At 41.8% G+C, this 16,111-nt stretch overlaps 1 protein-coding gene across 1 annotated transcript in view; it reads right to left on the reverse strand.

Annotated features, from left to right (window-relative positions):
• Positions 1 to 2,735: 2,735 nt before the first annotated feature.
• The window catches only part of LOC126298339 (homeobox protein SIX3-like), a gene marked incomplete at its 5' end in the record, with an annotated part of 322,307 nt that continues 308,931 nt past the window's right edge, over positions 2,736 to 16,111 (reverse strand). Inside the window, one exon of the mRNA XM_049989635.1 lies at positions 2,736 to 2,854. Within this exon, the coding sequence (XP_049845592.1) occupies positions 2,736 to 2,854 (119 nt within the window). The remainder of the gene's footprint in view (positions 2,855 to 16,111) is intronic.

The following is a 16,111-nucleotide window of genomic DNA, read 5'->3' on the forward strand; positions in this document are numbered from 1 at the left end:
GCCCTTTCAGTCTCACGTAAATCGCTCCGTTTCCGCATTACGATAACTACTGCACAGTTGTCCTCGTCCCCTGGGCACGCTTTATAGACCCTCCACAGCTTGTGCTGCCACCTGCCGTCTGTGAGTGGTTGCTGCACTTTGACGTCGAACATAGGTGGAGGCCACGTTAAAGTTACTGGAACGTGTACGGCGGGCAAGAACGCTGCAACAGTCTATGTTGGGTCGGTGGAAGTTATGGCATCACGCATCATCTTACGGCATATTGGTGATGTGACGAAGACACTTTCAGTGTGCTCACATAGGTCTGGGAGCCGCAGAACGAAGTGGCGAATCGCCGCTCGGTGAAGAATTAGGGATCACATGTGAGGTGGAGGGCCTGGTGCTTGATGAGCGGCATATCACAAGTGCGGCAATAATCGAAAATGTGAAAAATCAAGCAGGTATATCTTATCATCGTATTGGATGACATTCTGAACATGCAAAATGATGGTGCCCACTCTGTTCCGTGAGTGGTTACATCCATTCAAAGTTCCCGGGTATTCAGTGCAGCAGCCGATATGTTGTAGTTGTGTCGAGGCAGTCCGTATGACTTCTCTACCCGCCTACTCGTGACAGACGAGTGCTGCGTCTATCGACATGACCTAGAGATAAAGGAGCAAAGTAAGAAAGGGTAACATGTGGGTTCACCACCGGCGAAAACTACAAAGACCCGGCCACAACCGAAAAAAAAGTAACGGTGAGTAAGTTTTTGAACTGGCGTGTGTCTGTTTGACAACAGCACAACTCGTTCTCCAGAGGTGACCGTCACACATGCTGCTAACGAATTTCACCTCGCCGTCTGTATGCATGAAACACAGCACCCAGTCACGTTTTCCACTTTCTTCGGATGAGGAAATTATTGCGTTCCAGGCATTTCGAGAATGATCTCCGAGGTGGAACAATTACTGAGCTGTCAGGATGTTACGCCATTTGGTTTCTGCCCCTTTAGCGGCGTGCTGTAGTACCGCGGCGCAGGGATTTAAATGTGTGCCATGACCGTAGAAATATACCTGGAAACAAAGAAAAAATTATGGATTCGGAGAAATAAAGAACGCACCAGGCGATACTAACCCTACAACATCTCTCAGGTGAGAAGTTAAGGAAAAGGAAACTTACGTTTATAGCACTTCTAAACTTGGAACGAAAGCTGGAAGAATCTATTAGAAATTACGAAGATAGCGGGAGAACGAGAACAGAGAACGAAAGTATATTTGCGACTTGTACAGAAACGAGACGGTACTCATACGAGTCGAGTGGCATGAAGGGAGAGGGGAGTGAGACAGGACTGTACACTATCCCTGCCGTAATTGAATGTATGCACTGAACCAAAGAAAAAAATGTAGAGTAGGAATTAACGTTCTGGGAGAAGTAATTAAAACTTTGAGGTTTTGTCGATTATATTTTAATATGTCAGAGACAGCAAAGGACTTGGAAGAGCAGGTGAATGGAACGTACAGCGTCTTGATAGGAGGATGTAAGATGAACATAAATAAGAACAAAACAAGGATAATGGAATGCAATCGGATTAAATCAGGCGACGCTGACGAAATTAGATTAATAAACGAGATACTAAAAGTAGCATAAGAGTTTTGCTGTTTAGGGAGCAAAATAACTGATGATGTCTGAAATAGAGAGGATATAAACTGTAAGCCAACATTGGCAATAAAAATGTTTCTAAAGAAGAGAAATGTGTGAACGTCGAATGTAGATTTATGTGCTGAGAAGTTATTTGTCTAGAGTGTAGCCATGTATGGAAGTGAAAAATGGACGATGAAGAGTTTAGACCAGAAGAGAACACGGGCTTTGTAAATGTGGTGCTACAGAAGAATGCTGAAGATTAGATGGACAGATCACGTAACTAATGAGGAGGTACTGAGAGGAATTGGGGAGGCAAGAAATTTGTGGCACAGCTTCACTAAAGGGATCCGTTGATAGGACACACTCTGAGCCATCAAGGTGTCACCAATTTAGTACTGGAGGCAAGTGTGAGGGGTAAAAATCGTAGGTGGAGACCAAGAGATAAGGATGTACGCTGCAGTATTTATTCAGAAATAAGCTTGTACAGAAAAGAGTAACAAGGAAAGCTACATCAAAACAGTCTCCTGGCTGAAGACCACAAAAACAATTAAAATTTTGTCTTACCCTCGTAATTCAGCAGAACTTGCATATACGCATTGGCATAATTTTTGTTGCCCAGGAAAGTATTATGCTCCTCGGAAATGTGATACCACTCACTTTTCATGCAATCCTTGTCATGTTAGTAACATATCTCGTAATTTATTTGTAAATAGAAACACTGTATTAGTTTTATCCGAATCAAGTCCGTCATTATTATTAGTTTGGCGACATCATGGAATACACCTTCCGAATTCCTAATCTTTTGTCCCGGCAAAACTGTAAATGTAAATGTAAAGCTACGCCAAGGAAAAACTATGTCACCCTGTATATCGAGCGCAAACGTACCAGATTTCGATGAGAGAGAGGGGAGATTTAACGCACTTATTCCGGAACCTAATTAAATCTTTAAGAATATTGCAACCATTTCGTCGTGTTCATTAACAACGTCACGATAAAAAAGTAATTGAATTGAGGCAATTTGTATTCTTGTGTTTCAGGGCGGCGGGAGGAGCCGTGGGGCCGCGAAATCGCCGTGCTGCAGCTAAACTAATTAGGCCGCCTTAATAAAATCTGTTTCATCAAACCGCCGCCGCCGCTGCTGCTGCTGCTGCTACACATAACAATACAGAATTATAATCTTTCTCCTTTTTCCGTCGAGTTGAGAACGAAGACCCAGGGTGCAACACGAGGTTGCGCTCTGCGGAAACATAAGCATTAGCAAGAACAGGTCTGCCACTGAGCTAGGAGCGTTACTGAGCGACATATAAGCGAAACAGAACTGGACAATGTTTCCACGACGCGAATCGATCATTTTGTGTGAAAAGAGGGAGTGGGGAAATAGTTTTCTTTGCCGTACTTCAGTGTCTGGAGTTCTCTACTCGGGCTCACGATATCGTAATAAGGAGTGGTTGAAAAATGCATAACCAAGAATAGTCGGAAACGTGTTCAATAACACGATGCGTAACAAGATTGGAGAAATTAAGTCTATATCTGTATTTACACCTGCAATCCGCAACTCATCTTACAGCTATCATTTCCCTCCTTTCCTCTTCCATTTGAGGGTAATGCATGGCACCAACGCACTAGTTCTAATTTTTCTGATTTTCTCGTCGATGTCATCTCGTGATATTTTTACAGGAGGAAGTGATACGTTGCTTGGTTCTGCTGTAGGAATTTGAACACTAACGCTCTCCACCTTACTCAACATATCTCTACGACTGGAGTTTGATGAGCGTTCATCAAAGGAACCCATCACGAAACGAGCTGCTCTTCGCTGGGTTTCATCTATTTCTTAAACTAATCCAGATTTATCGTACGTAACAGTACCCAGTACGTGGATCTCGAAGGTGATTGTTCATCTGAGGCCAAAATATCGTCAGGAATGCCTCACAGAAGTATGATAGGACCTTTAACATTTTATATATAGGTAAATGATGTGGCGGACAGCAGTCTGCGGCTGTTCGCTGATGTTACGACGGTGCACGGGAAGGTGTCGTTGTTGAAGATGGCTTATACAAATTTTGTAGTTGGTGTGAGAATGGTAGTTAGCTCTAAATGTAGAATAATGTAAGCTAGTCCAGATGAGTAGGAAAAACAAACCTCTAATGTTCGACTGCAGCATTAGTAGCGTGAGGATTGACAGTCACATCAATAAAATATCTAGGGGTAACGTTACAAAGCGATATGGAATGGAATGAACACGTAAGGACTGTAGTAGGGAAGGTGAATTGTCGACACCGGTTTATTGGGAAAATTTTAGGGAAGTGTGTATCATCTGCAAAGGGGACCGTATAAAGGACACTACTGCGACCCAACTTTTAGTACTGCTGGAGTGTTTGAGATCCGCTCGAGGTCGGATTAAAGGAAGAGATTGAAGCAATTCAGAGGCAGGCTGCTAGATTTGTTACCGGTAGGTTCGAACAACACCTCGGTATTAAGGAAATGCTACGGTACTCAACTGGGACTCCCTGGAGGAAAGGCGGCGTTCTTTCTCGAGGAACACTAGTGAAAAAATTTAGAGAACCGGCATATGAAGCTGACTACAAAAGCAGTTCTACTGCCGCCAATGTACATTTCGCATAAGGACCACGAAGATAAGAGAAACAACGGATCTTACGGAGTCAGATAGACATTCGGTTTCCCTCGCTCTATTTGCTTGCGAGTGGAACAGGCAAGGAAATAACTGGTAATGGAACGTGCTACCCTAGGCTTACGTGGTATATATGTAGATGTAGATGGGCAGCACTCAAGAATGGGTCGTACGGGGATCGTTCAATAAGTAATCCCTCATAATTTTTTCTCACAGCGTATTTATTCGTAAAAATTAGAATTTGGTGACAACATCAGCCAACATTACTTTGACTTGTACTATTTTTTTATATAGTCTCCATCACATTTTGTGGCCAGCGTTGTAGAGGACTATATACTTCCTGTTGTTAAAAGCACTTATCCTTAGTGCGTGGTCATGTTTCCACTATATGAATTACGTTCCCATAATCTTCAAAGTGTGTACCATGCATAGAATCATTCAGTGGCCAAAACAGGTGGAATTCCGAGGACGCCATGTCTGGACTATGGGGTAGATAAGGCAAGGATGTCCACTGAGATTTAGCGACGTGTTCCCAGGTTCAGAGATCTCTGTGTGGGTGTATATTGTGGAGCTGCAGCAAATTTTTTTTTAGATTTTTGTCACACCGAAAACGTCGGAAAAGTTTTGAGTTTATTCAGAATCTTCACATATGAATCTGAATGAACTGTCGACCCTTGTGACAGGTGATAAGGATTATGATAGTGGCCAAAGACTTTGCCACAAGAAGGAGCTTCTTGAAGATCTCTTGTTTTGGTGACTGTGGGAAGTATCACTACAGTGATTGCCTTCATGTTTCTGGCTCAAAGTGATGCACCCAGGTTCCGTCACCTGTAACTATCCGTGACAAAAATACCTCTCCATCGGATTAAAACTGCCACAAGAGTTCAGATGAAATGGCTAAGCTCGTAGTCTGTTGTGAGGATTCGTGCAACTCATCTTCAGCACACCTTTAAATATCCAAGAGTCTCATTCTATGCGCACGCACTTCCAATGCTAGGAGGTAGGTGTAGAGGCAAGTTTCGAGTTGTGATGCGCTGTTCTGCACGAATAATGGCATCCGCTCCATTCACTATGTCGGGATCAGTGGCTGTGATAGGACGTCCAGAACATGACCTATCATGAATCTCAGTTTCTGCGCTTCCTGATGCCACTGTCGGACACAACTCCTATCAACTGATCATTACCATATACTGCACACAAACGTATATGGATGTTCACCAGATTTTTTTTCCACAATCAACAATTCATTTACAGCACGTTCCTTATATCGAGTTTCTTTCGTAGATGCCATACAGATTTATCACTACTGTGTAGTCATCTTCGGAATTGTTCGAAATATCGCACAAGTGCATAAGAAAAACGAAATTTTGAAGCACTTAAAAGGGCAGTTTCCTATTTACAGGGTGATCAGAAAAAGTCTGAAAAGCTTGTGAGGGCATCGCAGGGAATTTCAACTGATGAATAACTGTTTTTTTTTTTTTTTTAATAGGTATGTTGGGCCATTTCCGAGTTGTTTAGCACTGAAGTAACCCAATAAGGTGGTTGCGCGCAAATTCAAGCACTTGCACGCGCTAATATGCGGCAATACTCAGTCATCTGAGGGTCCTTGAGTTACCACTTGTTCAAACGCTTATTACCAGTTAAAACTGTCTTTCTCGGAAGCAATAAATTTCAGCCATGTGAGCGAAAGCTACGTTTGCTCAGTTTGACGAAACCAAACGAAGAACACCTCTGGGGCACTGCCTCTGGCAGGCTGCTTGAATTTCCGCGACCGACGACCTGACAAATGGTTCAAATGCGACCGTAGCACCAGTGCGGTTCCGGACTGAAATGGCTAGAACCGCTCGGTCACAGCGGCCGGCGACGACCTGACAGGCTGACTTCTGTGGTAAATAGCTCGGAAACTTTGCAACATATCGAATTTTTTCCTAACAGTTATTCTCAGTGGTTCATGGTGTGGGTTCCTGTAGCCATGTCCTAGTTCATGAACCATGGGCAACGTAGGAGTGGCCAAGTAAGTGGTCCCGACAGTCGGGATACCAGTTACTCTGGAATAAGGCTGGGCATCTAGGACATATTCTGAGTCGTGGTCACCTTTGTGCTCATACGGCAAAGACTACCAAATCCACCGGTTAGTCCCTCAACCGTTAGGGGCAAAACTCAATGGGACTCTGGACAAGTAAGGCTAGTAACCTGCTTCCCTGGTACTTTAAATATGATGCTGGCAACAATCAGAGGAAAATGCCTCGGACCTTTGGAGGTGACGGAGTCCCACCTCTAACTGACAAATCAGGGACTTCTAAGATACGACTCGGCAAACAAATGGTAATGAGATGGGGGGCTATTAATATCAAAGGGGGTTACTCTGGGAAGAAGGTAGAGCTGGCAGAGGCTGCAAGTAAGATGGGGCTGGATGTTTTAGCCGTTAGTGACATTCGGGTAAGGGGTGAGAAAGAAGAGGAAGTGGGAGTATACAAGGTCTGCCTGTCAGGAGTCAAAGCAGGAATAGCACAATGGGGTGTAGGGCTTTGCATCAGGAAAGAAATGGAACCCAGCGTAGTTTCAATAAGGTATGTAAACGAACGACGGATGTGGATAGATTTGACAGTGTCTAGCAAGAAAATTAGGATTGTGTCAGTATATTCGCATTGTGATGGGACAGATCAAGATAAGATAGGTAGTTTTTATGATGTACTCAGTGATGTAGTTGTTAGAGTAAAGGACAAGGACAGTGTTCTGCTCATGGGTGATTTTAATGCCAGGATTAGAAATCGAACAGAAAGGTATGAAAAGGTTATGGGTAAATTTGGAGAGGATATGGAGGCCAACAGGAACGGGAAACAACTCTTGGATTTCTGTGCCAGTATGGGATTAGTAATCACAAACTCCTTTTTTAAACATAAGAACATTCACCGGTATGCTTGGGAAGGCAGGGGAACAAGATCTGTCATTGACTATATAATAACAGATCAGGAATTCAGGAAGGTTGTGAAGGACACACGTGTATTCAGGGGATTCTTTGATGACACTGATCATTATTTAATCTGCAGCGAAATTGGGATTGTGAGGCCGAAAGTGCAGGAGGTCAGGTCCATATGTAGGAGGATAAGAGTGGAGAAACTTCAGGATAAGGAAATCAGGCACAAGTACATAACAATGATCTCAGAAAGGTACCAGTTAGTTGAATGTAGTCAATTACAGTCATTGGAAAAGGAATGGTCAAGGTACAGGGACACAATACTAGAAGTGGCCAAAGAATGCCTTGGAGCAGTAGTGTGTAAAGGTAGGATGAAGCAAACAGCTTGGTGGAATGATACAGTCAAGGCAGCCTGTAAAAGGAAAAAGATGGCGTATCAAAAATGGCTACATACTAGAACTCAGGTAGACAGAGAAAGTTATGTTGAAGAAAGATACAAAGCCAAGCAGATAATCACAGCATCCAAGAAGAAATCTTGGGAAGACTTTAGAAACAGGTTGGAGACTTTGGGTCAAGCTGCTGGAAAACCATTTTGGAGTGTAATTAGCAGTCTTCGAAAGGGAGGTAAGAAGGAAATGACAAGAATTTTGGACAGGTCAGGAAAACTGCTTGTGAATCCTGTGGAGTCCTTGGGCAGATGGAGGGAATATTTTGAAGAGTTGCTCAATGTAGGTGAAAATACGATCAGTAATGTTTCAGATTTCTATGTACAATGGGATAGGAATGAGGATGGAAATAGGATCACATTTGAGGAAGTGGTGAAAATGGCCAATCGATTGCAGTGCAATAAAGCAGCTGGGGTGGATGAAATTAAGTCGGAACTCATCAAATACAGTGGAATGTCAGGTCTTAAACGGCTACACAGGATAATTGAAATGGCCTGGGAGTCGGGACAAGTTCCATCAGACTGGACAAAAGCAGTAATCACACCAATCTTTAAACATGGAAACAGAAAATATTGTAACAACTACAGAGGTATCTCTTTAATCAGCGTTGTGGGTAAAATCTTCTCAGGTATTGTTGAAAGGAAAGTGCGAGTATTAGTTGAGGACCAATTGGATGAAAATCAGTGTGGGTTTAGGCCTCTTAGAGGTTGTCAGGACCAGATCTTTAGCTTACGGCAAATAATGGAGAAGTGTTATGAATGGAACAGGGAATTGTATCTACGCTTTATAGATCTACAAAAGGCATATTACCGGGTTCCTAGGAGGAAGTTATTGTCTGTTCTACGAGATTATGGAACAGGAGGCAAACTTTTGCAAGCAATTAAAGGTCTTTATATGGATTGTCAGGCAGCAGTTAGAGTTGACGGTAAATTGAGTTCATGGTTCAGAGTAGTTTCAGGGGTAAGACAAGGCTGCAACCTGTCTCCACTGTTGTTCATATTATATATGGATCATATGTTGAAAACAATAGACTGGCTTGGTGAGGTTAAGATAGGTGAACACAAAATAAGCAGTCTTGCATATGCGGATGACTTAGTTGTGATGGCAGATTCGATTGAAAGTTTGCAAAGTAATATTTCAGAGCTAGATCAGAAATGTAAGGACTATGGTATGAAGATTAGCATTTCCAAAATTAATGTCATTGGGAAAGAGATATAAAGGGATTGAGTGCCAAATAGGAGGAACTAAGTTAGAACAGGTGGAAAGTTTCAAATACTTAGGATACATATTCTCACAGGATGGAAACATAGTGAAAGAACTGGAAGCGAGGTGTAGCAAAGCTAATGCAGTGAGTGCTCAGCTACGATCTACTCTCTTCTGCAAGAAGGAAGTCAGTACCAACACTAAGTTATCTGTGCACCGTTGAATCTTTCGACCAACTTTGTTGTATGGGAGTTAAAACTGGGTGGATTCACGGTACCTTATTACTAAGGTTGAGGTTACGGATATGAAAGTAGCTAGAATGATTGCAGGTACTAGTAGGTGGGAACAATGGCAGGAGGGTGTCCACAATGAGGAAATCAAAGAAAAACTGGGAATGAACTCTATAGATGTAGCAGTCAGGGCGAATAGGCTTAGATGGTGGAGTCATGTTACACGCATGGGAGAAGCAAGATTACCCAAGAGACTCATGGGTTCAGCAGTAGAAGGTAGGAGGAGTCGGGGCAGACCAAGGAGAAGATACCTGGATTCGGTTAAGAATGATTTTGAAGTAATAGGCTTAACATCACAAGAGGCACCAATGTTAGCACGGAATAGGGGATCATGGGGGAATTTTATAAGGGAGCCTATGCTCCGGACTGAACGCTGAAAGGCATAATCAGTCTTAAATGATGATGATGATGATGATGATAAATGATGATGATGAGTTACTCTCAACACAACCGCCACTACAACATCCTTACCAACTTTTTACGTTGTTTCTGACCACCCTATATCTTAACGGCTGTTCATTTTTGGAACACAACCTACGACCAGTTTAGAGAGAGAAGTGAAGGAACTGACCATTACAATGCTGAAGCACGTGCAGTGCAAGCTGTTGCTGATTTGTTTCACTGATGGGGATGCTAAGTGCTATACCACATTCTGCACTCCCCTGACTTAAGCCCTAGTAAGTTCAATTCGATTTCGAAACTGAAGGAAACACTTGACGGCATTCGCTTCAGAACTGCTACAAATTCGCCGGGCAGTAGACCGCGCCGCTCGACCGTCAACACAGCTGGCCCTGCTGAGAGTGTCCTACGACTTACACATCGCTGGCAACGGGTTATACACAATGCTGGTGACTACTTCGAAGGTCAGTAAAACTTTGAAACACGTATCTATTTTGTACCAGCTGTAAATAAATAGTTGCCACTATTAAAGTTAAAACCCTCGTATAAAGGTATTATAAATTATTGCAGCAATTTCACAGATTTCCTGTAGCTATATTAGTTGACATTTTGTCACAGGGCTTTGCCCACACATCAAACAACTCAAAAAGATTTTTTGACGTATTACAAGTGCTTCATATGGGCTGCCCTACTGATTTTGCAAATAACTAATCGGTAATCAATTTCTTCCCACGTTCGGCACAGAACGTCTCTTTCAAACCGTTCGAGGGCACTGTTTCTGATAGGCTTGATGGAAGATCAGATGTTAACACTGAATCTGTCACATAATTCTACACAAAAAAATCGCTTGGAGTTTGGTCGCGAGGGCATGGAGGCCATTACGAATTGCTGACCACAAACCCCATAAAGACTGATCCGTCAGTTACTCAATTTCCTGTTTAAGAATTAACGAACGTCATGATGGAAGTGGGGTGGAGTACTATCCTGTTGGTAGATAAAGTCCATACTGTCGGTGTCCAGTTGTGGCATGAGCCAATTTTCCAGCATGTCCAGATACAAGTGTCCTGAAACTGTCTTTTTTCAGAAGAAATGGGGACCGTAAACTTTAAACTATAAGACTGCACATAGCATATTAACTTTCGGCAAATCTCGAATGTGCTGCATGATAGCATGGGAATTTTCTGTCCCCCAGATTCGCGCACCAAGCCTCTTCGCTGTGCCATTCACATAAAATGTTCCTTGATCACTGAAGGTAAGTTTCTCACAAAATCTATCCTGTTCCATAAACTGTTGCAATTGTGGCGAAAATTCAAAGCCTCTGACTTTGTCATCGGGAGTCAGGGCTTGTAGCAATTGCAAACCATAAGGCTACAGCTTCAGTAGCTTCCTTAAGAACATCCAAACAGTCGGTTGTGGTGTATTCAGCTCTCTGCATGCTCTGTTCGTCGATTTCTGTGGGCTAAGTGAGAAACTTGTCTGTACGCGTAAATCGTTTCTTCTCTTAACTGCAGGTTAACTCGTTGATTTTCCATTGTAAACGCATCCTGAAGCTTTAAACTGGGCATACCATCATCGAATGGAGTGGGCGAACCTTTTTTGTTCTGAAGTGGCGTTGCGCTGTTACGGCAGACTGATGAGAATGCATTTCAAGCACAACATAGGCTTTCTCGGCGCCTGTCGCCATCTTACCTAAGTGCTCATTGCTGCGCTCTCGTGGCACAATTCTGAAGTAGGGCTGCAACAGTACAAAACTTTTTGAGGTTTTCTATATGAGTGGTGAGTTTTGTGACAATATGTCAATTAATGTAGCTACAGTGAATCTATGAAATCTCTAGAGTCACTTATAATAACCTTGTATTACATTCCATTTTAGCCATAGCCTCAGGAACATAACTGAGATGAAACTTGTTCGTATTTACAATAATACAGAGAATACTGGGACAGGATGTTGACTCCTGAAAGAGGTTCGAATCCTGCCTCAGGCATGGATGTGTGTGATGTTCTTAAGTTAGTTAGGTTTAAGTAGTTCTAAGATCTAGGGGGCTAATGACCTCAGAAGTTAGTCCCATAGTGCTCAGAGCCCTTTGAACCATTTGAACCTAAAAGAGGAAACTGCTTCCTGGACTTACGGAAACTTGAGAAGACAGAAAATTTCTTATCTTTCTCGTGGAATGTAGTTACCCACAGACAAAGTCTAACTAACCATAGCAAGGTGTTCAGGCTCGTTCAATAAACATGCTGCTTGCTGTTGGTCACTGGAACCTTAAGACATAACCTAATCAGAAAGTATGGAACAAAATTCATAGATATCTTGATAGTAACAAATGGAGTAATAATCGAGTTAGGCAACTCAGTATCCCCATTATTGCTAAGAGTGCGCACTCCTCTGCCTTAGGTCTAATCCCCCCTAGCGATTGGCGGCGCAGTGGAGCCACGTGTCTTTCTGACTCATTAAAATATTTCTTCGTTGAATTTAGTTTACGGACCAAAACTGAAGTAGATTTTGTTCAAATGGAACGTATTAAGGAAGATAATGGAATTTTATTTTTACAGAATCACGAGTCTTTTCAGTGCGATATCTACACCTACATCCACATGGATACTCTGCAAATCAGATCTAAGTGCCTGACAGAGGGTTCACAATAATTATCTATTATTTCACTCTCAAACAGCGCTCGGAAAAAAATGTGCGACCTCTGATTTCTCTTATTTTATTATGATTTCATCTGTTTCTCGCTATGTAGGTCGGCGCCAACAAAATATTTTTACATTCGCAGGAGAAAGTTGGTGATTGAAATTTCGTGAGAAGGGTCCGCCTTTGTTTTAATAGTGTCCTTCCCAGATTGTGTATGATATCCGTGACACTATCTCCTCTATTTCGCGATAGTACAAAACGTGCTACTCTTCGGTGAACTCTCTCTATGTTCTTTGGTAACCCTATCTGGTGAGGACCCCAGACCGCGCAGCAGTATACCAAAAGAGGACATACAAGCATAGTGAAGACAGTCTCTTTAGTAAATCTGTTACATTTCCAAAGTATTCTTACAATGGAACGTAGTCTTTAGTTTGCTTTCCCAGCAACAATTTTTATGTATTTTTTCCAATGTAAGTTGAGCGTAATTGTAATTCCTGGGTATTTAGTTGAACTTACGGTCTTTAGATTAGACTGGTTTATCGAATAACCGAAGTTTAATGGATTCCTTTTAGCACTCATCTGGATAACCTCACACCTTTCATTATTTAGGATCAACTGTCAATTTTCACACCTTTCAGATATCTTTTCTAAATCGTTTTGCAATTTGTTTTGATCTTCTGATTGGTTTAATAGACGATAAACGACAGCATCATCTACGAACAACTTAGGACGACTGCTCAGAATGTCTCCTAAATCTTTATACAGATAAGGAACAGTAGAGAACCTATAACACTATCTTGATGGACACCAGAAATCTCTTCTGTTTTACTCGATAGCTTTTCGTCAGTTACTACGAACTGTGTCCTCTCCGACAGGAGATCACGAATCCAGTCACACAGCTGAGATGATATTCATATAAGCACTCAATTTCAGTACAAGTCGCTTGTGTGGTACTGTATCAAAAGGTTTTTGGAAATCTAAAGACACGGAATCAATTTGTAATCCCTTTTCACCAGCAATCAACACTTAGTGTGTGCAAAGAGCTAGTTGTGTTTCACAAGATCAATGTTTCTTAAATCCTTGTTGACTGTGTGCCAATAGATCGTTCTCTTCGAGGTAATTCATCGTGTTAGAATACAATATATGTTCCAAAATCCTGCTGCATATCTACGTTAATAATACGGGCCTATAATTTAGTGGATTACTCCTTCTACCTTTCTTGAATATTGGTGTGATCGGTGCTACTTTCCAATCTTTGGATACGCATCTTTCGTCGAGCGAGTGGTTGTATATGATTGTTAGATGTGGAGCTATTGCGTCACCATACTCTGAAAGGAACCTAATTGATTTACTGTCTGGACCAGAAGACTTGCTTTTATTAAGTGATTTAAGTTGTTTCACTACTCCGAGGATATTTACTTCTACGTTACCCATGTTGGCAGCTGTTCTCTATTTGAATTCTGGAATATTTACTTCGTCTTCTTTTGTCAAGGCATTTCGGAAGGCTGTGTTTAGTAACTCTGCTTTCTCAGCACTGTCGTCGAAAGGATTTCCCTTGCTATTGTGTAGAGAAGATATTGACTGTGTCTTGCGGCTAGCATACTTTAAATACGACAAGAATCTCTTTGGATTTTATGCCAGGTTTCCAGGTAAGGTTTCGTCGTGGAAACTCTTATAAGCATCTCGCATTGAAGTCCGCGCTAAATTTCGAGCTCCTGTAAAAGATTGCCAATCTTGGAGATTTTGTGCTCATTTAAATTTGACATACTTTTTTCGTTGTTTCTGCAAAAGTGTTCTGGCCAGTTATGTGTACCAAAGGGGATCAGCTCCGCCGTTTGTTAATTTATTTGGTACAAATCTCTCAATTGCTGTCGATACTATTTCTTTCAATTCAAGCCACATCTGGTCTACACTTGCATTGTTAATTTGGAAGGAGTGGAGATTGTGTCTCCGAAAGACGTCAAGTGAATATTTATCTGCTATTTTAAGTAGGTATATTTTTCGTTTATTTTTGGAGTATTTGGAGGTTACAATATGCAGCCTCGCTACGACAATTCTGTGTTCACTAATCCCTGTATCCGTTTTGAGGCTCGTTATTAGCTCAGAATTATTTGTTGCTATGAGGTGAAGTGTGTTTTCACAACCGCTTACTATTAGCGTGAGCTCATGAATTAACTGCTCGAAATAGTTTTCAGAAACATTGTAAAACATATTGTTGCAAAGAATCGAACCTAACATTCTGAACACCAATAAGATGCCATGTCTCTTTTCAAGACTTCTACACACCTCCTTATTCGTAAAAATTACGGATAATGCCTGCTGCAAGACGAATCACGTTTGGTGTCCGATGTAGGCGTCCAGTTGACGACTCCTGTTGTGGAGATTGCAGAGCAGCTGTTCCCCGAGACTCATGATCAATTTATGTCTGCTTTTTTGCCGTCAAGTTTTTTTCCAGAAAATATGCGCTAATTTTTGCTATAGCCAATAAATGGCTAACAATCATCCGATGACTTTTTTCAGAAAAATGCTGCTGATCATTAGGTAGCTTTGAAACTGAGAAATGGCTCTGAGCACTATGGTACTTAACGTCTGATGTCATCAGTCCCCTAGAACTTAGAACTAATTAAACCTAACTAACCTAAGGACATCACACACATCCAGGCCCGAGGCAGGATTCGAACCTGCGACCGTAGCGGTGGCGTGATTCCAGACTGAAGCGCCTAGAATCACTCGTCCACAGCGGCCGGCTGAAACTGAGTATCGCTACTATGCACACATCCCACATTCTTCTTCTTGTACTCGATGAAAACACTTAGCTTTTCCACGGTGCCATTATCTGAATTTACTTTTTGAAATATATCGTCATAAAACCTGCTGATGGCTCCGACATCCCTCTAATCTTTCCATCTTATCAACATCTGCTTGTTTCTGTACACTGTAATGTGGTGACGCTTCTTCAGTTTTTCATATTTGATGTAGACAGGTAACTACTTTCTTTTTGCCACATTGTGTCTATAACGCCAGTGTTCTTACGCAGTTTGTCAATCATATCTTGACTAGTGTACCAGTTATCGAAGTAAGTAAAATTAACCATACAGAGAAAATCGTGATCAATCTCCAAAGCCTTTCGAGAAGTTATTTTCTCTTCAGGATAAAGACTCCTGTAATTTGTGTCCTTGCCAGAATAAACAACGAAATACGTTATAACTGACCTAGTATATCGTATTTTGACTGGCGGAGGTACCACCTAATGGTGGAACCATAAACTAATAACATTACAACTGCTACTGACTTGACACTCATCATTTCCATTAGCTAAAACCCACAGAATACACGGACGGAAATTTCAGTCGAACCCAATGAGAATGAGCAGGTGATTGACGGATGTATCCGTTCCGCCAGCCTAAAAGATTAAGCATATCCATGTTCATAAATACTGAATATAGATAAGTTTATTCTGCGTTTTACTTCTTGTAAAATTTAGCTGACCATACATAATGTCGAATTAAATATAGAAAGGTGCTGAAACTCCTTCAGTTACCATGGTGAAACGACATCCACAGTCTCTGACTGGTAACCAACCGCTTAGCGTAAATCGGTCTCATCAGAAAATGCGGAACGAGATTCGTAGATGTCATGTTGGCGGCTGATGAGGCAGTAAAACATATTATCGATCTAGAAATCTTCATGTCTTCTTTATTGCCTAAGCACAAACCATCCGTGTAAATAAAAATTACAAGACACTTTTTTCTACTGTTTTTTCATGAAAATAAACTGAAGAGCCAAAGACACGACTCCTGCAACGCTATCCATAAATCCGTAAGAGTACGAGGGGGAGGAGATCTCTTATGAACAGCATGTTGCAAGGCATCCCAGATATGCTCAATGATGTTCATGTCTGGAGGGTTTGGTACCCAGCGCAACTGTTTAAACTCAGAAGAGTATTAGGATGCTTATGTACGTGTTACCTTTCAA

This window comes from Schistocerca gregaria, chromosome X (genome assembly GCF_023897955.1).
Source record: "Schistocerca gregaria isolate iqSchGreg1 chromosome X, iqSchGreg1.2, whole genome shotgun sequence".
In the NCBI taxonomy this organism is placed as follows: Eukaryota; Metazoa; Arthropoda; class Insecta; order Orthoptera; family Acrididae; genus Schistocerca; species Schistocerca gregaria.